The sequence below is a fragment of the Fulmarus glacialis genome, unplaced genomic scaffold (genome assembly GCF_000690835.1).
Source record: "Fulmarus glacialis isolate BGI_N327 unplaced genomic scaffold, ASM69083v1 scaffold12563, whole genome shotgun sequence".
Lineage (NCBI taxonomy): Eukaryota > Metazoa > Chordata > Aves > Procellariiformes > Procellariidae > Fulmarus > Fulmarus glacialis.
In genome coordinates this window covers 755-28228 of record NW_009203611.1, presented here as the reverse complement: position 1 = coordinate 28228, position 27474 = coordinate 755, and the positions used below count along the sequence as shown (strand labels likewise).

The window sequence follows — 27474 nt, the reverse complement described above, 5'->3', positions numbered from 1 at the left end:
ATGACACCGATTCTCACAGGAGCTTGCAGCCCAACTTCTCCGTCCTTCCCTCACAGAGCATCCAGCACAGGGAGGACAACGCAGCTGCCAGCTAGCCCAGGGCAGCATTCTGCATCTCTGCAGAGCCTTTTGCTTAGGAACATCAAGGTAAGGACCCTCTGCCCTCTCTGTGTCTGTGGGCACCAGAATTCCTGCCCTAAACTAGCAGGAGCTGAGAAAGCCTGCAGCATGGCTGTGTTCTGTGAGATGCTCAGTCCTGGCAGGTTCATTCTTGCCACTGAGCTGCCCTTCTGCTACGCGTTGTGCCTACCTGGGAGAGCTTGCAGGGAGATGACAATGAAACCGAAGTGGGGCAGGACTGACTTGTCAGTCCCTGAGCAGCCTGTGAGCTCCAGGTGTGTCTGTGAGCCCAGGACAAACAGCTCCGGTCCCTGCAGAAGGAAAAAGTCTTATGAATAGGTAGCTGTCGAGCCTGGGCTCAGCACTCTGGGCCCACATGTCCCCAGGGTTGCACAGAAGGTACATTCATGCCTGGACAGCACCCTCAGGCCATGACTGTTCCTCTGTAGGACTGCTGAGGACAGAGGGGCTGCGATAGCAGGGAGAAGTATGCATGACCCTCAGTTCTTAAGTAAAGAGAACAGGGGAAAACTTGGGTCTGCCTCTGTACCTCCTTCTCTCCATGCCAGCTCTGGAAAAAGCAGGCTTAAAAAAAACACCCCTGTGAATTACACTTGGGATTCACACTGCATCCACATGGGTACAGCCAAGATTAAGGTTTTTGAGACGTGCTGGTTGTACAAACACTACCAGGCAGTGAGAGAGAACTGAAGTATGTTTGTAAAATGTCTGTCTTCAGTTTGTCATGTGCTAGAACTATATGCACTATGCTTGAAAATCACTCCAGTATGTCTCTGTTTATTATTTATTACATATTTTGGAGAAGATATTACCAAAAGAAAATAAAATCAGCTCCTTTTTAGGACTATACTTTAATACAGCCTGCTAAGCAACCTGTTGAAGCAAAATTGAATAATGTATTATTTTCCTTGTACTGCTGTACTTCTGTATTATTATTTGTGTTGTTTAGGAAACAGAAACCAAACAAATGATGTTCTTCAGATTCTGGTGGCTTTTGTGGATACTTCAATACCATGAGTTTTTAGCAGAAAATCTCAGGGAAGAAAAAAGATATGGATTGAGAAGACCAAAACCTAAACACATTCTGTCAAATACTGTAGAAAAATATCCCAGCCCAAGTGATCAAGGTGAATATTGTAATTTTAAAACAGGTGTGGGTTTTTTTCTCCGATTCATTTATTTGGATTCTGGACTACATGCCTAACTTGCCCTTGAAGATATTGCTTATAACCAGCCAGGCTTACCTCATCCTGCATTTTCACATGCCTTATTTTTGCACTTTTTTATCTTTTTACTCCCATCTTTTCCCTCCCCTTTTGTGTATTTCAGAAAAGGAGATTACTTCTGGGCTTTACATGATATGGCTGATAGACTGTTATTGTCACAACAAGAAAATTAGCCCATATAACTGTCTTTCTGTAGAAGTAATGTCATCAGTAGTTCAGAAAATTAATATTCTGCAGATCCTGCTTTTGGAGACTTTAATGTCACTGGATGCGAGCGTCAGTACCAGGGACAAAATCTAGCTCTGTCAAATCACATTCCAGTGTCTTACTCAGTAAGATTCATTTTCCTGTAGACGACTTCCACCTTCCCAGTCCTCATCCTGGTAGGATATTCAGTGAAATACCAGGCAAGAGGACAGAATGAATGTATAAAACCATTACAACATTCCTCATTTCATACTACATGACATCACCTCACCTTCAGTTTCTTATTCCTTGGGGCATCTGTTCTGGAGCAAATTCCTCAGCCTCTATATGCTCTATCTTCATGAGGGTCTCACATGTGTGATCACAGATGTTTTCAAAAATTTCCATAACTGCACTCCCACTTTTGAAGCCTAAAATACATGTAAGGGTAAGGGTAGAATGAGATTTAGTATGAAATCACTCCACTCACCTACCTACCTATTTATTCTAGATGAAGACTGCATTCTGGAAATTGCTTTTTTACTGGACAGCTCTGAAAGTGCCAAGTACTATAATCATGAACAGCAGAAAAAATTTGTACTGGAAACTGTAGACAGAATGGAAAGTCTTCAGCTTAGTTCTGGACGTACCCTTAGCTGGAGGATGGCCTTACTTCAGTACAGCAGCACTGTTTACATAGAGCAAACTTTCCATGACTGGAAGGGTCCTGAAGCATTCAAATCTCACATTGCTCCCATCACCTACATAGGTCATGGCACCTACACAACTTACGCTATAACTAACCTCACACAACTCTACATGACTGAAGGGACTCCGGGTAGTATGAAAGTAGCCGTGCTTTTCACCGATGGAGTGGACCATCCAAGAAACCCAGATATTTTTGCAGCTACAGCTGATGCTAAACACCAAGGAATTGTATTTTTCACAATGGGAATGACCAGAGTGGCTGAGGAGGTTAGCAATGCTGCCAAGCTCCGGCTCCTGGCTAGCGTCCCAGCATCTAGATTCGTTTTCAACCTCCAGGAGAAAGAACCTGTGGAGAAGGTTCTCAAAGAAATGGTATGTATGAGAAAGAATTTGAAATAGTTATAGGAACATATGTAAAAAATGGTCTTATTTCCAATATTTTGAAACGCTTATGCTATTCAAGAAACCTGTACTTTTTACATGTTTACATGGCCCACTTATTAGTAAGATCACTGTGCCAAAGTACAGGTTTCCTTTCTCTCCCCACCATTCAGATCTTGCCAGCCAAAATATTTGAAGTTGGAAACTGTACTAGACTTAGAGAGACCTGTTGTGAAATTATTTTTATCCCTGTTTTTCCTCCTAAGAAAGGTATTTTAAACCTCCTTTCTTAAAAAAACAAGCAATTTTTGACATACTAGTGCTTTCTTCTGTAGCAAGTAGGAATGTGACATTGCACAGCAGCTCTTGCAGAAGTGAAAGTAAATTTGTGGACCTTAATGGAGATATGTCAATTTAGATAAAATCTGAACTTGGCCATAGACATCTTTAAATTTCCATGGAAAACCTACCACATAATCTAGAGGAAATGTGTAAATTGAGCTTGAAGTTTTGCTTGGGTGCCTCTTTTCTGCATGTGAACTTAATTTAGAAAAAATATTCCCTGCCAAGTATGCAGAATAGAGCCATCCTCTAGCCTGTAAATCTGGTAACACAAGCTGTGGAAGTCCTGATCTGAGCATGCACAGAGATATGAAATAGAAATATGAGTAACAACCAGGAGACTTCTGCAGTGAAACTGACACCTAAGTGATCTCATACAGGCCTAGAGCATGTACACAAGCTGGCCTTCCTGTCTGTCTGTCCTTCACTTCGACAGCCTGCCACTCTGCATTGGTTTCCCTGCATATCACCCTTCCCATCTTCTCTGGTATTACCATTGCTTTCTGTATCACCTCTCAAGTGACTAAACAAACTTTATTTTACCTCTTCCAAATAGGCAGCCATCCTCAGGTACCCTCTTTTGAGAACTCGGCTGCTCTCTCTTTTAAATAATGGCTTTGGCATAATTATATGTGCATACATGTGAATTTTAGAGATGTGTATTGCATTGCTGCTCATCAACAGCTTTATGTCCTCTCGAGAGACTACATCAGTTGTGAAAAGTGGGAGGAATGCTGTTTCAGCTGCAGAGATCTTCTAAAAAATAACAGAGCTAATTCGATGATGATAACTTTATGTGATCACTGTCAAAGTAAAATCTTTTCTAAGGTGTTCTTACTGTTCTCATTCTATGTATGCTTAACAGTATGCATAGAAGAGCTTCTGATTTTCTCAAGTGTAGAGTATGTATCATTCACTTCTACTAGAGAGCTGCTGCTATTCAGCACTTTAGAAACAGTGTAGTTTCTGGGTGCATTGTTCCCATATACCTAGCTAACTATGTTGTTTTAGGTCTGTTTACCATTGCAATTTTAGCAAATTACGGCTGGACAAGGAGAATCAGTGATTTCTGCAGTCAACAATATATCATAGGAATTGAAATTATTTAAATTATTTTTAGAATGGAGAGATTGTTAGAATGTTTCTCGGCAATTAAAGCTTAATTAATGTTAGTTAATATGTTAATTGCATAATCTAATTAACTAGCTGCTGAAGCAATTTATTTTAACATCTTTCAGTGTCATTCCTGTAGAGCTGGATTATGACTTTAAGTTTCTAATGTTGTTCTGAATATCTGTCTTTACAGAAAGATCTGTCTGAGGAAGAGGTGAGTATGGTTTTTTCCTGTACAGAACTACTGCTTAATACATAGACATTTACAATTATATGGAAACATAATTCAAGAAAACTGATAGCTCAGGAAGTTGGTTAAATATTGAGTCTAATGGGATTGCCTTCAAGTAAAACATGCTTTTGTATTTGCAGGACAGCGCTTTAATTTGCTATCCTAATGTCATTTACTTTCCCTCCTTATTTTCGAAGTTGAAAAAGAACAATGTGTGAGTATTCAGGTTAGCAAGAATTTGCTGATATGTCTCGGCACATCATCTAACAGACTCAGTGGATAAGAAAACGTGACACAGAGCTGAATGTGGTGCAGTTCTAGCCCTTAATGCTCTTCCTATGTAATAGAGTTAAAAAAGGGAAGGAACTGGACCAAAGCTCCACCATTGCATTTTGCCAGTTTGTCCACACTGTGTCACCCTGACTGCAGGCATTGGTAGGTCTGGCTGCAATTTTGGAGGGAATAAAGTTAGCTTTCCTTTTAAAGATGTTAGTCCTACTTAAGGTACAGTTATCTCAGGCAAAGACTGTTCTGATGAGCAGCTCAAGGAAACTGCTAAATATTATGAATGTTTGCAAAACTTGAAGCATTTTATTTTTCACTCATTTCCACTGGCATGTTGATTTTTCTCTGTCAAATAAATCCTGAAGTAGTAAGACATTCAATGTTATCCTTGGAAAGCGTATTGTTATAATTGGGATATTCAGATAAGTGATATTTAAACCCTTCACTTCTAGACATCTCCAAGCTGAGTGGCAGTTTAATAAATAATAAAACCAAAAATAAAAACAACATTACTTATTCCTCCTCCAAAAATAACCCCAGTATCTGTAGTAATTCTGTATTATGTAATGGTTTTAAAGTTTCAAAAAGATCCATAACTACATACCATAATGATGTCTAACTGGGACACCTGATGGTAGAGATGACAGAAGAAAAAGAAAGATTAGAAACTATTATAATGAATTGCATTAACTAGATAAAAGTACACATCCATAACATGTTTTGTTTATAGATCAAGATAGAGCTAAACTATGATCTATCCTACACATAGTGGAGTAAAGTGGAAAAAGGATGTAAGATGTTTTCGTACCCCATTGTCTTGGCTATCTCTATAGTGACTAGTAATCAAAACAAATCTACAGTTACAGACACAGCATATCAATAAACTGACCTTATGAAGAGTTTGGAGGTAAAGCCATTACCAAGATGATTGAAATTTCAGGAGTAGGAATGATTTGGATTTTTGGATGGAGTGTAGGAGGTCACATTCCTGATGAGTGGTAAACTGACAGTTAAAAGATTTCTGTAAAACATGTAAATGTAACTGGCTTCTGGTGTACTCAGACTAGCCATACAGTAACATAAAAGCAATGTTTATGTGTTTTCTATCTCTTCTATTAAAATGTGCTGATTTGGACTATTTTCATTCAAAGTGTCCCCAGGCTGCCACATGTAACTGTGAGAAGGGGGAAAGAGGCCTTCCTGGCCCTGCTGTAAGTAGCTGTCATTTCTCAAATAACTGATATACAATATAAATCAAGATTTATTTCGTTGTTGGAATTTTTTTAGGAAATTATTTGAACCCAAATCCTGAGACAACAGAAGTTCAAGGTTCAATACATAGTCCTCCATAGTTACTTTGCATGGAAATGTCACACCAGTAGGAAACGCACAGAGAGACCCGAGAATGCCATGAGACACTCCCTCTGAAAAAAGAACAGTGTGATGTGGTGAGGCTCTCCTTTCAGCCACAGCAGTTTAAAAAGCAAGGAGCAACTTTCCTGTGTGGAACAATAATTCATCTGTTACAATCAGACAACCAGACCAGATGGATCTAACTAGCCCCAAATCAAACATTAATATCTGAAAAGCTCTTTGAAAGCAAGAGAGCGAGCAAGAGGCTGAAGCATTAGGAACAATTGAGACAAGAGACTTGTAAAGAGGGTAGAATAGACTTGTCTTCTTTCAGTATAGTCTTACAATTAGAACCCCTAAGCAAATCTAGGGGATTGCTTCATAAAGGTTTGGTGATTTAAACTGCAGGGTTTATATTTCAAAAAGAACTCTCGGAGTTGAATGGTCTAATATTATATGCCTAACATTGAACTAAAGCACCATAGCACCTTATAGCTCTTGCTCACGGTGAAGGGACAGTGTCAGAGTTTGAAACAGAACCCTAGAGATCTGCCCATCCTCATCCTTTTGACCTGAACATCCTATACATACATAAACAGAAATACACACCAGTTTTATCCTGCACAGTACAGCACACTTTAATTGAAAAGTAATTGAAAATTGCACACTCTTGTGTGCAAACAGTAGTTTTGTTTGGGTTATTATTCGATGTCTTTACTTGGAGAGTGCAAGTACTTCTTAAACAAAAGCATACACCTCGAAGAGTTCAAAAGAAAACAAAGCACCCACTTGGCAAGCTGAGTAGCTACAAAAACATCTGATCACCTCTTTTCTTCAGAGGAGACCTGAACAATTTTTGTTTACAAAAAATACAAAAGAGAAAAATGGCTGCCTACTGAGTTGGTCCTGCTGCTCCCAGAAATTCAACTTCAAGCTTATGGTAAATGCAGACATTTGTTAAAATGAATCTATAGGAAGCAAATATCCTAAATATTAAAAAAATAGTGTATATATTGTAAAATAAAATTATTTGACTAACGTATATTATAAGAATTTTATTTTGTTGTTTTCAGGGTAAAAAGGGTCGCACTGGGGATGATGGAGCTCCAGGCCTGAAAGGAGCAAAGGTGATGTGATTTTTCAGATTTAGGAAAAAGATTTGGTATGTCATTAATATGGAAAGACTATCCTAATAGCGCGCATGTACTTTCCACCTGTGAATTTCTTAAACTTCATCTACCCCCCTTTTGCTGTAATAAAGACTAAGGTTTTTTACAAATTAAAATCTTATATCTAATGTATAAAATCATCAGAGTGTAAAAAGAGGGAGCTGGTATGCTTCCTGTATTGCATTGAGATATCTACTCAGGTAAGCAGGACGATAGTATCTTACCCTGATTTCACTGATCTTGATGTTGGATTATTCACAGGGGGAACCAGGTCTTAATGGAATCCCAGGACGAGATGGAATAGAGGTAACAAAAGATTTTTCTTCTCCTTTTTCTCCAATGAGCAGTGTTCCTTCAAGGCAAAACACCACTTTTTTTTTTTTTTAATTATAATAGCAGATTTCCATTCTAGTTTACCAGCTAATGATTCATTAACACTAGAAGAACTGAAAACATTATCATTGCTTAAAGAAAGGGAATAATTCATTCTTATAAGAGTGATCTAGAAAATATTCTCTAATAATACGTAGTCCCATCTAAAAAGTGTTAAAAGATCTGATATGATAATCTAAGAACATGACAGAAATGTACACTCTGCCTGCATCTTTATGGGTCAGTTTAAATTTTTCATTTGGCAAACAAAGGATCCAGTGTGTAATAGCAAGGAAAAGTTGAATGAAATACATATAGGAAGTAACTGTAGCACCAGCCTCTTAGTGCTTAACTCTGAATTCATCACATATGAATCACTCTACTTTATATTTTCTTATTTATTCAGTATATCCTTTTCAATTAGTGACTTTTTTCTTGCTTTCTTATTTTAGCATGTTTCTCACTAAGATGGAAATATGAACTCTAGTTGATCTGCTTTTACATCATCAAAATCCTAGTCTAAAATGACACTTTCATAAGATTTGTTCATGTATACAATAGCATCTATCATGACCAGTAGGTGCAGTATTTAGAGTCATTTGGCCATGTTTATCAGAGGTCACCTCTTCTACCTAATTGTTCATTATAACCTGAAATGCTGTTTTTCTAGAGAGAGTAGAATGTTAATAGCACCAATACTCACATTCTTACATTTGGGTTCTATATCCTCACAACGTGCTTTGCTTTTTTATTTTCCCAGGGGAAATCTGGATATAAAGGAGAGAAGGTACTACTTTTAGTCAGAACTTCTGCTTACATATAGATATTTGATGTTATTATTTATTATGCATAGTGCCATATTTCTTATAAATACTAGTAATGAACAATAACATCATCTTACCAGCTGCTGCACAAGCTCCAACAGATGATGTGTCCCTTCCCCAATGAACTTAGCACAATTGCTATAATATGTCATGAATAGAATAAGCTAGGTTTTCAACTAAAGCACCCAAAGAATAAGGATGAAATGCTCAATATACCTCATAAATATTTATTCTTGTTCCCTTCCAGGGTGAAAGAGGTGAATGTGGAATCCCAGGGATAAAAGGAGACAGAGTAAGTAGCCACAAAGTTGTTATAATTTCAGGAAACAGTTAAAATAGAGAAAAACTACAATTCCCTTAATAACAACCATGGTGATAGATTTAAAGCAAATATTAGTTCTAAGGCTGAGGGAAATTAACAACTGACAGTTCTAAAAAATGAAGTGAGCAAGGATACCATTTTCAGTAACTTTTTCAGCTCCTTCTATATTTTCATGTGATTCCTCTTAAGGCCCAAACCTAAGCCTGTTTATAACAATAGTAAAACTCTACTCGACTTTAACAGAGGCAGAAGGCTTGAAGTAGTAAGCAAAGGGAATGAGAGGTGAAATCAAGGTTTCTAACACCGATCTTCAAGATTTGGTGTATAGTTGCTGTGAATATTTTAAATGAAACAAACAGAGTTTAATCCTGGATTACTGGTCCTTGATAATTAACTCTGTTCATTCTTACTCTGTATTCTAATGACCACAGTCTATTTTAAAAATATTTATTCAATACTTGCTGGCTGCTGAGCTCCTCTGGATTTCATTTTTTATTTTAATGTAAAGATATCTAAATTAGATACCTTATTAAAAAGTTACCTAGAAGTGGTTTTGACCAAATCTAAATACACATAAATGTATCCTTTTTTTCACTTGCCTTTCAGGGTCCTGAAGGTCCAGTAGGCCCCAGAGGAACAAGAGGGCTACAGGTAAAAAGAAAAAAAAAAAAGAAAGAAACTATAAAAACAATACCTGGTTCTCTGGGATTCAAAGCTCTGAAATAATATCATACCACAACCGTCATGGAATCTTTGAGTCACTGAGTTCAAGGCATCCAAAATCTTTCTTCTTAAACAGCAAAATTAACAAGAATTTGGAGGAGCAGTCTAGACAAATAAATCATCTTTATAATTCATTCAGTGTCAAAGACCACAGCAAATACAGTTCCATAAAAAACAAAATCACTCATTTCCCATTTAGTGTCTTAACTATTTCATTATCTCACAGAAGTACATAGAAACACTTTAGTCGCTTTTCATCCCAATATTCTTGGACTGAAGGCCAAGAAGCTTAGCCCATCGTAGATGTTCCAGTAAATCTTGACTATAGATTACCTTTAACTGTATTCAAAGAAAGGGAGAACCAAATTCTCTCCCCCGATTACGAGACCTAGCTCCAACTGAGTTGAGTAGCTGAATCCACACATGCAGCAGAAAGCAAAGCTTCAGTTCTGAAATGTTTGTAACTCATATTTTCAAGCAGACTACACCAAATTAGAGATTGTTTTTCAAGATGCCATTGTTCTGAAAGCTTGAAAAATCTCATTAAAACCACTCCTGTTTTAATAGGGTCCACAAGGAACATCTGGAGATCAAGGGCCTGAAGGCCTGCAAGGATCAAAGGCAAGAACTGCATTATTTCTTCTCTTTCTTAATGTTAGAAGGTATTAATACAGCCTCACAACAATAATGCTTTTATCCTTATACCCCATACCCTTCTTGTAGGGGATGCAGTTCAATGTGACGTTGCTAGCAAATCATATGCTCTTTGTATTTTAGAAGGTTCCTAAGAAAGGTCTTCATTTGCTCTTTGTATTGGATTCAGTCCAAATCACACTCCAATCTTTTCTCACAAACAGTTAAAAGATGGCAGCATCACAGAATATTTCTTAGCAGCAGTGTAGCATTGCATTTCTTCAGTTTTCAATTTAAAACTATTTTTTCCCCTAAGTGACAAGCAGGAATTCTGTTTGGGATCTCAAACAAACTCTTCTCTTGAAACAGCACATTCTCAAGAAAAATTCTATAGCTCAAAATTAGTAGCCCCACTGTTTACTGATGCTCAGCAGAAGATATCTGAAAGTCACGAGGATGAGTGCAATTCAGGACACAGTCTTGCAATGGACCCTCTGAAGATGGGCCCCAGAAATCACACAGTGCGTCACTGCAAGATCCAGTCCCCTCTGTAAACGTAAAATATTTTTTGTCTGTTTGTTTGAAAAACGTATGATTTACATTTATTAAATCCTTAAGATTTGCTGGGTTTACTTCTCACCCCATTGTAAATTCCAGGTGTACCAATGGAGATTACTTCATTCTGTGGTTCTGTGATGACTTGATATCTTTATCCTAGTAGTTTAATGGAAGATGCAAATATCACTGGGTGTTATAGACAATTATGGGAACTGTTTTAACTTCATTAAGAGAGACCACAGTTACACTTTGCTTCTCAGAAAAACCTTAAACTGAGTAATTCAGCCAAAACTAATGGTTTCTTCAGCTACTGAAAGGTATATTGTTGTGGAGAAGAACTTGAAAATGAGTCTATAAAGGACATTATCTCTTTTGATATCTCTCCTGATATCTCCTTTGCACCATATTTAGAGCGCCTGCTGGCCAACAGTGAGGCATAGAACAGTTGGGTGTCAAAACTCTTATATCTCACATGAAACAAAACATTTTTCCTTTTGTTTAATGTGGTATCACTTTGTACAGGTAATATCTATGCTCTTAATAAAGGGAATTTTGAAGCATTGAAAGGTTGAACAGATGAAGTACTGTGTAAGACAATTCCAATGGGCTGAAATTCAGGATATACAAAAAATGAACTTACAAACTGAGTTAAACTGATTTCCCTAGACACCAAGTTATAAGCAGAATTGTTTCTTTTTTCATTCTCTGAAAAAGGGTGAAAGAGGTCTCCCTGGGCCACCTGGCTTGCCTGGAGAGACTGGAATAGGACTGCCAGGCCCAAAGGTACAAGTGTCTCTCATCTTCTATATTACATGTATTGTAGGATAAGAACAAAGACCGAGACTGAGTTAATATACTTGCTGGTACATGAGAAACTTCAAGCACCAGAATGCTGTTTTTATGGTACTGGAAAGGTATTTTGTACGTTGATCGAAACTGGGAAAAAAAACGTACATTTTAAGTATGTACTTTAAAGGACTTTTTTACAGTAGTTCTTACACTTGACATAACTCAATCCAAGCAGTGTATGGCTGAGTAAAAATGCATACATAGTCTTAAACAAAAATTATCCTGTGAAAAACAGGCTTATTGGTTTGGATGAGTGGTATAAAGAAAACAGAAACACTATTATAGAAATACTGACTTCTTGGAAAAGGACAATATGTGAACATGATGTACTAAGAATATGATGGGAATAATTAACCGTTTAGATTCAACATTGTCTTCTCTCAAATGCAGAATTGAGGCTGTTCCCTAAGGCTGTGAAACTACACCAGTTCAATGTCTGTTGGGTCTTGCATGCTGTATGACTCTGAGGACACTCAGATTTTCTCTGCCATTCCTGTATTCTCCTACATCAAGTATTTCAACTCTGATGAGTTGTTATATGCTGCACACATACAAATAATCTAAAACAGGCATTTTCAAATTACATCTTTTTTTGAAGGGTGACACCGGTTTGACAGGAAGACCAGGCCCTGTTGGCCCACCCGGAGTTGGTGAGCCAGGACTTACGGTATGTCTATTTTTTATTTGGTGAGAGGGAAGCAGGACAGAAAGGAAAAATTCTCAGTGCTTCCCTCTTAAAAGGGATATATGTATGTTAAATTATACCATCTCTTTTCTTTCTTCCACTATTTCTCACTCTCATACATACTACGTGGTCTGACTTTCCTTTCCCTCAATAAACTGGAAATGTTTCCAATTCCTTAACTTTTCTAATTATCTTAGTCTCCAAAACAGCTATGAAAAAATAACACCTTACACAAAACCACAGAAGTATTTAAATAAATCTGTCCCCTAATAGATTCAAATCCACATGTGGTAACTTCAAAGTTGACTGCTTTTCAGTATCATTAGAACATTAACATCAGCATGGCTTTGAGGGAGAGACTCCATTTCAACCACTGTAACATTAGAAATAGTCATACCTAAACAACCTCCATAAAGACATTCAGATTGCATAAGTGGTCCCAAGTAACAATTTGACGAGTATTACCTTTACTGGAGATAACAGAGGGAGAAATAAAAAAAACTTTTGACTTTCCGAATTTATAGTAGGTTTGGCTCTGAAGTCTATTCCTTCTTTTTCTTCCCTTCCTCCTCCTGGTAGTTGTAAACTCAACCTCTTTGTGGTAATTCAGAAAATCAGTACGCCAATTTTCTGGTTGCTTTTTTTCAAAGTGTCAGACAGCACCTTTTACTGAGCTATTAACAATACAGCAGACTCAAATTCATTTCTCATCACCTGGATGAAATCAGCCCTAGTGCAACCACAAGGGAAATTTTTTGCAGTTTTTTCACAAGTAGCTTTTCCCCATTGACAAGGAAAGATTTGTAATAGCCATTTCAAAAGAGGTGCTCCCATGAAAAATAGAAACATGGTTTGGTAACTGAACTGACTGATCTCAAACCTGCTTGAAAATACACCACTGGAGAGGGGTGAGTTCTTGTTGAAGAGCCCAAAGAAAAGAGCATTACTACTAAGGCCAGTGGTGACAGTCAGTCAAAGTGGGACCGTAATGCTTCCTGAATCTCTTCAATAACAGCACAGAGAAAAGAGCCACTTTGTGGGGAAGAGGTGCCTGTGATGTGTTGTTAGCCACAACAGCTGTACTAGTATAACAAGAGATTCTGATTTTAAAAAATATACTAAAGGTGTTTTTTAAATTTACTTTGAAGTCTGTTTGCTTCAAAAGAGTTTTCTTTTCATGGCTGAATGCAATGTAATTATCTTTACCTAAGAACTAGGCATAATTCTAAAGCTCTATGCAGAAGAAACAGAAGCATATTTAGGCTATGCAGAGTCAAATCTACCAGCATTCTGTGATGTGTGTGTAATCTCAAGGAATAAATCAGAGGAAAAAAAAAACAGATGAGGGAAAACACTGTGAAGCAGGCTCAATATGCACACGTTTTGGACTTGCGTTTAGTGAAAGGTTTTAATTGTCTTACTTGCCCCTTGTGCTCCTATCAGAACTGCTTTCAAAAAGAGAAGGGCATGCTGTTATTCTCTTCACCAATTACAGTCAAATCTCTCTACAGCTACATCTTTTTCAGTACTACTCTGCATGATCTTTAATCTGGTTCTCCCTGTCTCTCATGATTATACTGATACATTAATAAGGATTAGTAATAATTTGTAAACCAAACTTAAGTTTAGGGAATGAAGATTTCAAAAGTATAAGGAATAGGAATTTCAGCTACATAACCTGCGATTCATAAGTAACCAGAAAAGTAAAACTGTCTGCCTTGTTATTGCTGCAGGCCAGAATGCTCATCATTTACTCACTGTGAATATCGTATTACTGTATTATTTTTAACAGGTTATAACTACACCGACGTTTAAAGACGTGCTTAAAACTGACAATGAAATAGAACATGCTGCTGTTGATTTGAGTGATTAATACATATTCTAGGCCATTTTAAACTTATGTTAACAGGGGCCTCAAGGACCACAAGGTGTTCAAGGAGAACGAGGTTCACCAGGAGAAGGGCTTCCAGGAGCAAAGGTACAGCAGCTGAAGGGTTTTAAGACCAGAGCAGCACCATTAAATGAGTGCATGCCAAAACGAGTCCATAGCAGACACAGGAATCTGAGAAAGTAGCTTGTAAATTAATATTAAAATTTGGCATCAATTAACCCGATATATTTTCACAGAATTCAGTTGGTCCAAACATGACTTCTAGGCATCGCTAGCCTTTGGTGCCTGTAAAGCCAATATTTAATTCACCTGACGCTTGATTTGTGGGATGTAAGCCTGGAAAGAATTCCAGCTATAATTTTAAAACAGCCTTGAGCATGTGACTTTAAATAGAATATTATAAAAGTGATTCCTAGATGAAAAATTTAGCTTTTTGTTGTTGCTTTTTTCTAAATCCTTATACATAGAGATCTTTGCTGTCACTAAAGACAAGCTTCTAAGCTTCTTAAATACCTCAGCCACTGGCTTACGCATTTTAGCAGAAGTCTGAATTCAGTTTGTGGGAAAAGAAAGCTGCTGTTACAAATTTGCAGATCCAGTGGAAGTAATGACAGTGGTAGTTGCACCTACAGGGGTGAACTCGCTAGACCCACTGCTAGCTCCTTTTGCTGCCCACTGAAAACCAAATCCCAGGCTGAGTTGTCACTTTGACCTTTGGTTACAACAACAAAGTGACATAGCTTGTACATGAGCTAAATAAATAACTAAATGGTTTACTCATTTTTATGCATGCACTAAGGCTATTTTGGTTGGGAAAAGAATAAAAAATTGTTTCACAGATGCAGGCCCCAACTGTCCCTTTACTAATAATCGTAGGATTTTTGCTTAGCACAATACTGTAGTCAGCTAGGTTTAAATTTGATTGGTGCTAGCAACATAATATCTTTAAACATCCAGTATATATTTTATAGAATCATAGAATCATGGAATGGTTTGGGTTAGAAGGGACCTTTAAAGGTCATCTAGTCTAACCCCCCTGCCACGGGCAGGGACATCTTCAACTAGATCAGGTTGCTAAGAGCTCCGTCTGACCTGACCTTGAATGTTTCCAGGGATGGGGCATCTACCACCTCTCTGGGCAGCCTGCTCCAGTGTTTCACCACCCTCATCGTAAAAAATTTCTTCCTTATATCTAGTCTAAATCTACCCTCTTTTAGTTTAAAACCATTCCCCCTTGTCCTGTCGCAACAGGCCCTGCTGAAAAGTCTGTGCCCATCTTTCTTATAAGCCCCCTTTAAGTACTGAAAGGCTGCAATAAGGTCTCCCCAAAGCCTTCTCTTCTCCAAGCTGAATAACGCCAACTCTCTCAGCCTTTCTTCATAGGAGAGGCGTTCCATCCCCCTGATCATTTTCATGGCCCTCCTCTGGACCTGCTCCAACAGGTCCATGTCTTTCTTGTGCTGAGGAATTATCCAACCTCATTGTTGATGGCTTGTATTTGCTTAGCAGATCTCATGCATGAAAACAAACAAAAAAATGATTTGAAGAAAATGCATTTAGAAATCACTCCATTGCCACTGAAATACCAATTCATGTGGCAAGAAACACTACAACTAAGAAGTAAAGGACAGCAACAATGCACAGTGGGAACAAGTGCAGAAGAATGCATAATCTAACCAAAACTATTGAGCAATTGAGATAGGCAGAATAAAATAACCAAAGTGGAATTCTGCCAGCATTATTGGAACCCTTGATTCTATAAAAAATGTACTACTTTTTACTGCCAAGTCTGACCTGGAGCCAAGCATGTATCAACAGAGTCTATCCGTATCTCTAATCCTATTTATGGCTGCCAAGTATGTCAGCTTTCTGGTTTTAAACACATTTTAAACAGGTGATTTGTTAATCTAAAGCAAATTTTACAGTTGCTTTCTTCAGAACGTTTTTACTACAAGCTTACAGTTCAGTAAAAAGGAAAATTAAGGCAGGTATTCTAAAGCATCAGGAGTAAAGAATGTTATTTTAAACAGAAATCCACATAATGTATTTCAGTCAAAGTTAAAATGATGGAATTGGTTATTAGGGAGAGAAAAGACCTGTCTGGGGCATAACTTTATTGCCTTGGGTGATTCTGTGACAATTTACACAAGCTAACAATCTGTCTCTACATGTTTTACTAATGGAAGTACAAGAAAGCACAATATTTTTCTCCTTAACAGTAACCTGCGTTTTCCCCAAGACCACTGTTTTGTAAATAAACATTTAGAAAGACAATGACATTTACAAATAGACTTCTACAACAATAGTTTGGCCTGGTCTTTATTCTGGCAAAATTCTTAGTGAGAGTCAGATCCTCATTGCCACACTTTAATGAGATTAACCCATGAGAATTCAGCTTTCAGTTAGTCTCATTACTCAGCCCTGCTGACATTTAAATCAGTTGTGGTTTTGCCATTGATTTTGAGGGGAAGCAGGACAGGACCTTAAGCAATCAAGGTGGGCAGAGACATAAAAAGCAGCTTGTTCAGCTCTTCATCAGCAATTTCAAACTGCAGAGCAGTTGCAAAGCTTATTTGAAAAGATGACCTCTTTGGTATCCTGGAAAACAGATCCAGGAGCTACTTTCCGGTTCTTCTCGTTCTGGTTTTCATGATGACAGAGCAAACAGTGTCTCTAGTTACTTCAAAGAGAACAGCTGTGTATTTCTACAGTTAACATATTATTTTTTCATGTAGGGAGACCGTGGTTTTGATGGACCAAAAGGCCCTCGTGGACTTCCAGGCATCAGCATAAAAGGTGAAAAGGTGAGCAGTAAATACAGCAGGGGATTAACAAAGTGCCAATAAATCTACATAATACAGGGAATACAGGGTTGATACTCACTCCAAAAGGTATAATGAAGCAAGGAACCCACAACAGGCCCTGGATAATAAGGTATTTTGTAGAGAGATTTATGTCCAATAAACTCTCCCAACCTACTTTAACATCTCTTCATATTAAAATAGGAAGTGTTACAAAAAGCATCTGATTGTGTGGGAAAGTTAAGTTTAGAAAGGGAAAAAGAGACTAGCAGTTGTTTGCAACTGAACCAGCAGGGAATAAATGCATATATGAAAGAGAAAAGGTCAGATCCCCAGCTTCACTGACTTCAAGAGAGGTTAAGTCAACATGTACTAGCACAGGAGCTGTCCCAGATTGTTTCTGTATCTTTACACAACTAAGCAATTGTACTTTGTTTGCCAGGGTGAATTCGGTCCTCCTGGTTTACCTGGGCCAATTGGATTACCTGGAATTGGAATTCAAGGAGAGAAGGTGCAGTTTTCACTTTCCCTCACCCCACACTTAAATGTGTAGTAACAGAGAATATTTTATTTTTAATAATTACTTAACTAATCTTTTCAGGGAGTGGAGGGCCCAAAAGGACCACCTGGCTCTAGAGGGCTACCAGGACAGGGACTACCTGGACCAAAGGTTAGGGAATGTTCTGAAGTAAAAGCTACTGTGCTGTTTTTACTGTTACGTTTCCTGATTAAGAAATGGTCTGTCTCTATCCTTAAGCTTGTTAAAGTGCTGAACATCAATCTAAGTATTGACATAGCGGCAATTATTTTCTTTGTTAATATTATTAAACTGTACAGCAGGTCCTACTCCACTGAAAAGCCTTGATAAATGCCATAGCTATCTATTTAGGTTTTGGCTTGGCTCACCACAGAACCTTTGAGGTACTACATATCAGACAGTGAACTGCACTTTGTCTGATACGTTTCCATGGAAAGGGTTGTCTGCCTTGAACTTGCAGTTTCATCATATCAGGTGCAGCTGCAGTGAATCAATTCCAAAAACTAGTTGCACTTAACACAGCAGAACATCAAAATTTCAATATCATCTTTTATCCTCACTGTACTGTTTCCATTCCAGAAAAATACATACATACCTTACAAATTGGCTGCCTTCCTTGTTACTTCTGCTGCCTGTTGTCTCACCTGACTTTGTGTATTTATTGTATCTAGCAGTTAAGAATGGTCCAAGGTATAATGAAGATTACCTTTGCTGAAGGAAAACTGTCAGAATAATTTAGCCTTGACTGATTCACAAAATACAGAACTGTTAATGAAAGACGTCACCCTTGAAGTGTTTGGAATGGAGATTTGAAGTGTTTTTTTAAAAGAGGTGACAGATAAAGTTCTGAATGACTGAAGGCTATTAAAACATAGTATAAAGGAACTAGAGGTATAAGTGGGTCAAGGGTCCATGCCAGAGAAAGTATTTTGCAGCATCAGAGATCAGCTCTTACATTTTAAGTGATAGTGCAGGGATATGCTTTACCACTGGTAAAAAGAAAGAGAAGGGTGAATTGTCTGTGGATGTCAGATATGCTCCTGAAATATCAGCTACTTTGGCGGAAAACATTCACAAGGACATATAATTATAGATTTACAGCATTCATCATTTCCACCAAAAACTTTTTGGTGACAGCTCAAAATATGCTGCAGATTCCCAATCTTTGTGACCAAGGGTTTAAAACGTCATACTAAAGACAATATCACACTAATCTTTCTTTAAATATAAGCAACCAAGAATATGCTTTTATATTTTTCCATGATAATGCTGTTAAAAAATAATTTCTACTTAAGGGTGAACAAGGCTTGCCAGGAGAGACTGGAGTGCCAGGAGAAAGAGGTATTGGAGCACCTGGTTCTAAGGTACATTGTTAATAGAAGAATTATTTAATTTATTTATTCAGATTTGAAATTTGTGTTTCCTGAGTACCCTTTCTGTAGGCACTTAAAAATAGGTTTAGAAATAAAATTTAGGTTCTTAGTCTTTAAAATTTTTAACACAGACTTTCAATAACCTCCAGAAATGGGAGCATTTGAAATACACCAGTTCTGTACAAAAGTAGTAAGCTTTATTGTGACTGAAAATTTCCACGTGAAAATTTCCTGTCCCATGCTCAAGTCAGTGTTGCATACAGCTCACCTACAGCTCTGTCCAGAAAACCATCCAGAATATTAAACAGTTGCCAGAACTTGCAGTCCCCAGCATAAGGTATAACCAGAGCTGGTGAAAAAAAGCACCGAACAGTGGTTATTGTGCTGCTCCTTCCCTTTTCACACAGGACAGGACGTAAACAGAGCAGCAGCTACATCCTCACACCTTCATACAGGAAACAAGCTGTGCTACTAGACAGAAAGCACACGTGCTTTGAGGAGAGGAAGCTGTAACCAGATTATCTTACTGCTAAAGTGACCAAGATATTAACCAGTCCCTATGTCATTAACAGCCAGATTAACATAAAATATGGGAATAGATGAAAAAGTACTTTCGTGATAGTAGAAAGGTACAGGGCTGTCCTGGTTGTGCTCGTTTGTTAGGGATTTGGGACTGGGGTTGGAAAATGAAATAAATTGTTCAATTTCTCTCTTTAATTTCACAAAATATGGTAATGCTGAGTGAACCCATTTGACCCCAAATGATCCCATTTCATCTAAAACCAGGTCGGGCTCTTGAGCCTTACATAAATAGGCTGATGACAATTCCACTGCCATTAACACATTTGCACTGATATTCACCAGCAAGATGTCAATCATTATGTCACAGTCAGCTCTATCTGACATTTACTTCAAATGCTGCCACCAAATGAAATGATGGCATTATTTTTTAAGAATGAGCTGGAGCACTAATAGCTAATAATATTAATTGCATAGATAAAATGCACAGTTCAAACAATCAGACGGTAGGATAGTTCCAGATACATGAGAGTTGTCTTTATCAAAAAACAGGAAGATTTGGGTCCATATGCATAAATGTTTGCTGTAAATATATATACAGTTTAGTAAACTTTTTAAAATAGATTTCCTTGATTCAGAGAAAGAATAGTACCAAGTCTGCATTTAATAGAAGGACTTACTTTTTATTGATGTCAGGGTGAGCCAGGCCCTTCAGGACTGGCAGGTCTGCCTGGTCTTCCAGGAGAAGATGGAGCCCCTGGACAAAAGGTTGGTTCATCTCTGTCTGCAGTCGACCTGCTTCCCTCCAAGCATTCCTACTGTTCTCCCTGTGCTGATACCCAAACCTAGAAGAGAGAGTGTTCATGGACAAGGGGGAAAGTAGGACATTTTTCAGTGAAAAAAATTCTCTTTCAAACATACTTTTTTAGGGAAAACTTTACTTTTTCTTTTTTTTTTTGGGTGGGGGGTTGTCTTACCTTGTTTACAGTTGTTGGCTTTTTTTAATCCACCAAATGCCCTGCAACTCAGAAGGGAAATCACTAAAATGGCTATGGGCAATCTTTCATAGTCTTCCAATCATGGTATTTTCCTAGAATCAGAAACCCCATATATTTACAGATTATATACTCAGAGTGTTCAGCCATCACTAAGGAAACATGATACTTCATGCATTCCACCCAGAGTTTTACAATGGTTGCTTCTGAATATGGGAAGAAAATCCTGGGCCCACTGACATCAGTGGGAGTTTTGCTCTCTAAAAGGTCTATGATTTTAATGAGCTTATTCAAGTGAATACAGAGTTGATCTTGCACCATATCTATGCAGTACTTTGAAATGCTGCTTTGATTTTTCTATTCCAGGGTGAACCAGGGTTACCTGGTCTTAGAGGTCCTGAAGGTGCTCCAGGGATTGGAATACAGGGGGAAAAGGTGAGAATTTCTTACTAAAACTGACATTCAAAATTGTAATATTCCAGGAATAGGTTTGTCAAAGCATTCTCTTTTTTGGTCTATTATAAGTAATGAAAAAATATTCCTCAAGGAATAGGTTAATGAGTGCTTCTAAAAGTGGTTAACTGCAGACTTTATTTCAGCCTCAGCCTAAAACTACAATTTTTTAAATAGCGAAGTTAATAAAAACCACCCAGGACATCTTTTTCATAGATTTTTTTTGGAAATGACAGCATAACAGTTCAGTGTCTCACAATTTCCAGTACCTGTGGTAGTATCTGGTCCAAGAAGTTCACAAAGAGCTAACTGGGAATACTACTTCTCTTAGTAGGAATAACTGGGTTGATCTTTTAGCTGCTGGCTCTTGTACTGGTCTTCTGTACTGATTCACAGATGGAGAAGTAATTCCAGTTTCTCATAACAGCATCTGTATCCTGTGAAATAAAGACACTGGAAATTGATGGAATAGTTGTCCAAGACATTGGACAAGACACGCAGAGATTAAATGTCACAACAGAAGAGAAATAAAGATATTAAGTATCACAACTGCAAGAAGCTGGAAGGGCTAAAAAACAGTGTAGGAAGGAAAATCAAGGCATCCACCTGTTTTCAGATTACTTTGGTAGGGAATACATGCAGATGACATGATGCAGCAATAAAATTAATTACTATATTGGAATGTTTTCAGAACGATTCTGGACTCGTAGCTGTTTCATTTTTGTTGTAATTATTACAGCCTAATAATATGGTTAAATAAGAGTTATCCCTTTACAAACTTTACACTATCTAGTCTTAGAATTTTCTGCCTGGAAGTATAAGCTGATCAATCAGAGAGGGCATTGTGGTCAACTGATTGGTCCTATTTGCCTTTGAATTAAAAAAAAAAAAGTATCTTTGAGTGAATTATCTTTTCCTGTTTTGATTATTTCTCTTAGATAGTATATTTTTCGTGTAATTACTTAACTTGATTTTTCAGCTGCAAGGATGCAATCTTTAAGACTCCTTTTGGTTCTAATTTTTTTCACAGTACTCACTGGTAAGTCGGTTAGTTTAAATTCAGATTAAATCTATGTAGTTTTAACTGTACGAATTCAAAACTGGACAATTACTGAGCAGAATTAACTGACTTGCCAATGAAGGCAATAGGAACAGCTCATGTGCACCAGCTATGAGATAGAACTTCACTATCTTTCACTGATATTTACAATTAATTTCAGTTAACACATTCTTAATATTATTTGGTATGTGTGACATATGTTTTCCATTTTTGTAGGGAGATCAAGGTCAGAGAGGAATACGTGGATTAACAGGACCAACAGGAGTGCCTGGACCTGCTGGAGCTAAAGTAGGTTTATTACCACGTTATGTGTGTAAAATAGCCCCCCAAAGCTGTGCTTTGTCCCAGATCTCAGAAACAACTGTCCCAAAATGAACTTGCTTTTTAAAAAATAATTAAAAAAAAAAAGTTCAGCTAAGGCTTCTTTTAGCAAGACACACCATGATCCCTATAAACATCTAGAAGCATTTTTTAAAAAACTTTGCATTTACCATATTGGTTTACCCTGTTGGTTTGGGAAAAGTTAAGGGACACTAATACTGGTATTTTTATGCTGAAATATTTTGAAAGATAGTATGGTGTATGGCATATACATATGTGACAGGACTTTATTTGTCCTTATACTGACTCATGGCTGATATTCTTTTATGGATTTGGAGTTTCTATTCAAATACGCAGTACTCACTGAAAGCGAGAGAAGGGCTACTCCAGGTTTCTCCTCCAGTTTCCTATTAAGTCTTTTGCTATTTATACACACAAGAGTGTGTATTTCACGTAAGAGTAAAAATTAAAAGGAGTAAAAAAGTACACTGAAAGGACTATTTAAAAAAATCTACTCTAACAGAAAAGTATACATGTTTTCAGTACGACACAGCTGGGCAGGAAGCCTTGAGTACTGGATGTGCTGGACCAAGTCTCGAATACACTAAGAAAGGGATTTCTAATAACATATATTTGTTCAGTGACTGAGAAGAACCTCATTTCCATTGAGAAAGCAGAACTATGCTTGTGATCAGTTCTTCAAATAGTTAGATTTCACTCCACATAGAAGAGAATATTAGAAATTCTAATAGAATTTTAATGGAATAATATATATTGTTTTATAGATGTTTTCTCTATGAGATGCTCATGCTCACTTTCAGAAAAATCAATCGTTTTTGCTCTCATTCCTTCACTGCAGGGAGAGCCTGGTGCACCAGGACGTCTTGGAATGCCAGGCCCTCCTGGAAGAGCTGTGCCTGGACCAAAGGTAACATCCACACTCCAGCTCCTAGTGCTTATAAACACAGGATGAAAACTGTGAAGTAGGCCATGCTATTATTCATGTAAATAATTTCAGCCTTATGGGTCATCTGAAACTTCTTTCCTATGATCAGAATTATGGATTTTATCCAGTCTAGTTACCACCATGCCCTGGTATTAACTGTATGCCAGCTTGAGGTGTGGCCTACCTATGTATTTGTTTGTTTTGGATAACCTTGGATATCAAAATACTTTTCTTTCTTCTGCTTTTGGTGTTTAATGCTTGCAATAGCAATAAATAAAATCAGCTATTACGTTTGATATATATAAATTTGTATAACAGAAATCCAAAAACACAGTCTGTGATTGATGTTTAATAAAATACATAACTAGAGTATATATTTCCTTCATTGCAGGGTGACATTGGGTTACCTGGTCTTGCTGGACCAATTGGAGAACCAGGTTTTGGGCTTCCTGGGGCAAAGGTAGCTCCTAAATTGGTAAACTAATTTCTGATAGAACTGTAAAATAAGGCAGGATTTCAGTGAAGCAATCGCCTAGGATGGCCAAGTGTTCCACAGTTCTTAATGTGTATGTCGTACAACACTGGCAGAGTATAAGGATTTGCAGAGCCAGAAAACCATGGATGGTCAATCTTCCAGACTCCATGAACCATCCATAAGCTTTCACATGGCAGAGAACCAGGAGAAAAATGACTGGTTTTAATTGATGAGTGAATACAGAGAGAACACCTGATTTATGTGCTTACAAGAGCCCACCTGTCAAGCAGTTAATTTTTCTCAACCAGGCTTCTTTGCTTCGTTCCTAATTTTGACACAGGGTAATCCACAGACTCCAAAAAGATGTCAGGACATGGGCCAAACTGGCAACGTGAGAAGAAATGCCTTAAGTAGTGGAAGAAGAACATGACCAAGTAGCTAATCTCTAAGGACTTCTCTCTAGTACTTCTCTAGTATTGCCTCAGTGTTACCTAGATTCAACTTTTGTAAGCCACTCTTCATTCCAGGGCTGATTTTGTCTGAACACCAAGAAACTTGGGACATACAAAGCTGTTTCTCAAAATAAACCAGACACCCCCCCCCTTTTTTTTACTTAGTGAATTTGACAGTACTTTTGAGTATAGCCCTTATCCCTTGTTCTGAATGAACTGAACACAGCAACAGAAGCATGAGAAACATGTAACAATTTCTATCCCTTTTTGATCAGTTAGTGGTTTTCAAGATCCTTAGATTTATTTTCGTCAGGAGGAGATGATGATGATGGAATCACGTACTTTTCTGGTGCAGTCCAGTTAATTCAGAGAACTGCATGTTGTCCTATTTCTGGGAATCCAACAGGAATCAACCAACAGGAAGTAGGTCCTTTGCTCAGAGTTGCAACTCTCTCTCCCTCAGCCTTAAGCCCCCAAAGCTCTTTCAGTTGGGCGACACTGCATGTTCTTCACTTTTTGCTGTCTTTGTCAGTATTAGTGGTTTTGCTGTTGCTTCACTCTGAGACACCCATCTGCACTAAGCTGAACAGGGTAAAACCTTTTACAGTCTCATTTTTAAAAATTATTTTTGCATGGGCCTTTTCTTGCCACTGTTATGCATGCTCATATTTTGGGTAGCTACAGGGACAAACACAATCTTGATCATCCATCCAGTTGTAACTCTGAGCAACTCACTGCACCATCCAGTATGGCTGGGAGGGTTAAAGTCCTCTTAGTTTCCCTGGTAAATCTGTTCCTGAGATACTCCAGCTATCTGGATCCATGAAAGGAGCTTAATTGTACATCTCCAATAGGAAGCTCCTGTTATACTCAATAGCTTTAATGAGGTTCCACAGCATTATAGGAAAATACAAAAACAGACAGAAACCTTGTGATAGAAAATAACATTTTTAAATTGGCCACACAAACCACTGTTGTCCCCTGCCCTACACCCTTTGTCTCACGACACAAACATATAGCATGTGCAGAAGCTATACAGTTTTCCCAATGCTCTGCAGCAGTTTATCTATCTTCAGTTGCAAGAATTATGTAAAGTAGCTACTGAGTAATTCATTCCCATGCTAGACTTTTGGCTGTCTGTCAATTTGGGCTCATTCCCCCAAAACTGGAATAGTAATCATGATAAAATTATGGGGAATGCGACTGAAGGCCACAAATGACAACAAACAGAGCTCTTGAAAAAGATGCAAATTAGTGATTTAGAAATGAAAGGTCCTGTAAATCCTCAGCACTATTAAATATTCCAGTTTTAGTACAGGATTAATAACCTACAGTAATCATTCACATAGTAAAATACATTAGCACATAGACAGACAGATAAAATCAACTTACAGTATAGTTGCCAAAGAAGTTTCACTTTCATGGAAAATTTCCTGCTAGCAATTGTATTGGCATTCACCTCATCTGTTTTTTCTGCTTTCATCAGGGTGACCGAGGTCTTCCAGGACCCCCTGGGCCCTTTGGGCCAAAAGGAGATGGTTATCCCGGCCCACCTGTAAGTTTACAGACAATTTTTTTAATGTGAATTGGGAACGAATAGGTGCTACACCAAAGTGATTAGCCTCCATGGCTGACATGCTAGGAAAGATTTGCTGGTCTAAAAGCCTAAAAAGGCTCCTTAACTGTGGAAATGCATTCCAGCAAAGAAGGGAAAACAAATCTCCCTCTGAAATAGTCCAAGACCTTCCATGTCTTCCACTCCTCCTGATTACATAATGTAACACATGCCAAGTGGGGCTTTTTTTTTCCTATAGTATCACTGATGTTTCAATCAGTTCCCTCAGTATCCTCATGTAGGATACTGTCTTCTGCCCAACCATACAAAATTTATTCCCAAATAGGAGAATATAGACCAGCTAAGCAGCTGTGTCCATATACATGGGTGAGAACTCAGGGCAACACTATCTTCCAGAACCACTAAAGAAGCAACTACTGTCCAAAGAGCCAGAAGAGCAAACCATCCTCAGTTCTGTTCATTAGGTTGTTGAAGGTGTGGCAAAGAATTGGTTGATCTACTTTACAGTCCTTTACAGAGGTCTTTACTGGTAGATAGGACCAATCCCTGCAAAAAGGATACAAAGAGAAAAGGCTCCTTCCTCTCCCTTCCTTGCACGTATATGCAGCGCTGGCCTCACGTATCTAGTCTTCTTAACAGTGTGTTCCACCAGCCCTGGCAGTTACATGCCTGTGCAGTGAGGAAGTCCTAGGAAGACTGCTGGCTAGAGTCAGGGAGTTTGGTGATATACTAGCATTTATCTGTGCTAAAGACAACAATAAAAGTGCATGCAATTGCCACATTGAGGAATAAAAATTAATGAATGTCAAAATGGAAATTGGAATTCGATTTATAATATTTCCTGATATTTTTGTGCAATCTGATGCAGAACTGCTTCTGCACCTGCCTCTCCGGATCAGAGTCCTCTATCTTCAAACACTTGCAAGCCTCCTGCATGACATGCAACACACGTGCAAATGCCACTGACACCACTTCTGGCTTATCAGAGTAGAATTTAACCAATTCTAGACCACAGTGATCCTGCTAAGAGACAATATATTCAAGATACTACCATATTAATGTTAACAAAAGCATGTAGTCAATATAGCTATAAATTAAATTAATATTCTGTCTGTGCATATAATTTCAGGGCTTGCCAGGCCTTCCTGGGGTTCCTGGTGAACAAGGCCCAGATGGAGTTGGACTACCAGGACCTAAGGTACAGACCTTAACTTCTAGAAAAGTACATGCATGTACTCTCCTTCATGCAGATAAAATTCCTACCCATAGGTCACAGTCAAAATACCTTTTTAATCCAGCTTTAACTTACTTGTCAGAATATAAAAGGTAGACCCTATAGAAGATCTTCAAGCTTCACTTCAGAACTCATCCTGATGCTGATTGCAGGACTACTGGAATTATACAGGCAATTGAAGGATTGACTACAGCTATTTAAATATGCTTAATGTCTCTTCAAAGGACATGTATTTTTTTTCCACTCACCTCAAACCCCTAGCTGTCTGAAGGCACTGATAGGAGAAAAGCTAGAACAGTGCCAATGTGAACATAGAGTCTGATTCAACTGACAGGCAGCAAGCAAAATTTTTTTTTTGGTTTGGGGAACCTGGAGTTCATTTTATGATATGGGAACTGTAATTCCTGTGTAACTATTGCATAATTACAATGTTGTAATTGTGCAATTACAATTGCACTTGAATATGTTTAGACCACTAGCCACTGTTTATCCCCAATGACTTTCTTGTCCTGCCTGCAGTATTCATGGGTTAGCATTGTTCAGACTTGCACTGCGCTGTTCAATCATTCTCCTCTCTTTGTCCCATTTGAGTACAACAGATGCTGGGAATTCTAGAGATAAATTAAACTTCGGTATTCACTACTTATCTTTTAAAGTATCAACTTTCAGGGTGATCCCGGTAGTAGAGGACCAATTGGTTTCCCAGGTCCCCCAGGAGAAGGCCTGCCAGGACCAAAA

The 27474-nt window shown here is 38.1% G+C and overlaps 1 protein-coding gene across 1 annotated transcript; it reads left to right on the top strand.

Moving 5' to 3' along the window:
• LOC104074550 (collagen alpha-1(XXVIII) chain-like) lies at positions 1 to 27474 on the top strand (the record flags this gene model as incomplete). The annotated part of the gene is made up of 25 exons (XM_009574704.1): positions 1 to 147; positions 1091 to 1268; positions 2065 to 2633; positions 4291 to 4311; positions 5766 to 5825; positions 7041 to 7094; positions 7398 to 7442; positions 8580 to 8624; positions 9261 to 9305; positions 9945 to 9998; positions 11283 to 11351; positions 12016 to 12084; positions 14012 to 14080; positions 16729 to 16797; positions 17237 to 17305; positions 17396 to 17464; positions 18628 to 18696; positions 19921 to 19992; positions 20586 to 20654; positions 21949 to 22020; positions 22913 to 22981; positions 23391 to 23474; positions 25413 to 25481; positions 26632 to 26700; positions 27406 to 27474. Coding segments are annotated over exons 1-25 (2274 nt in total), but the record flags the coding sequence as incomplete, so codon positions are not given.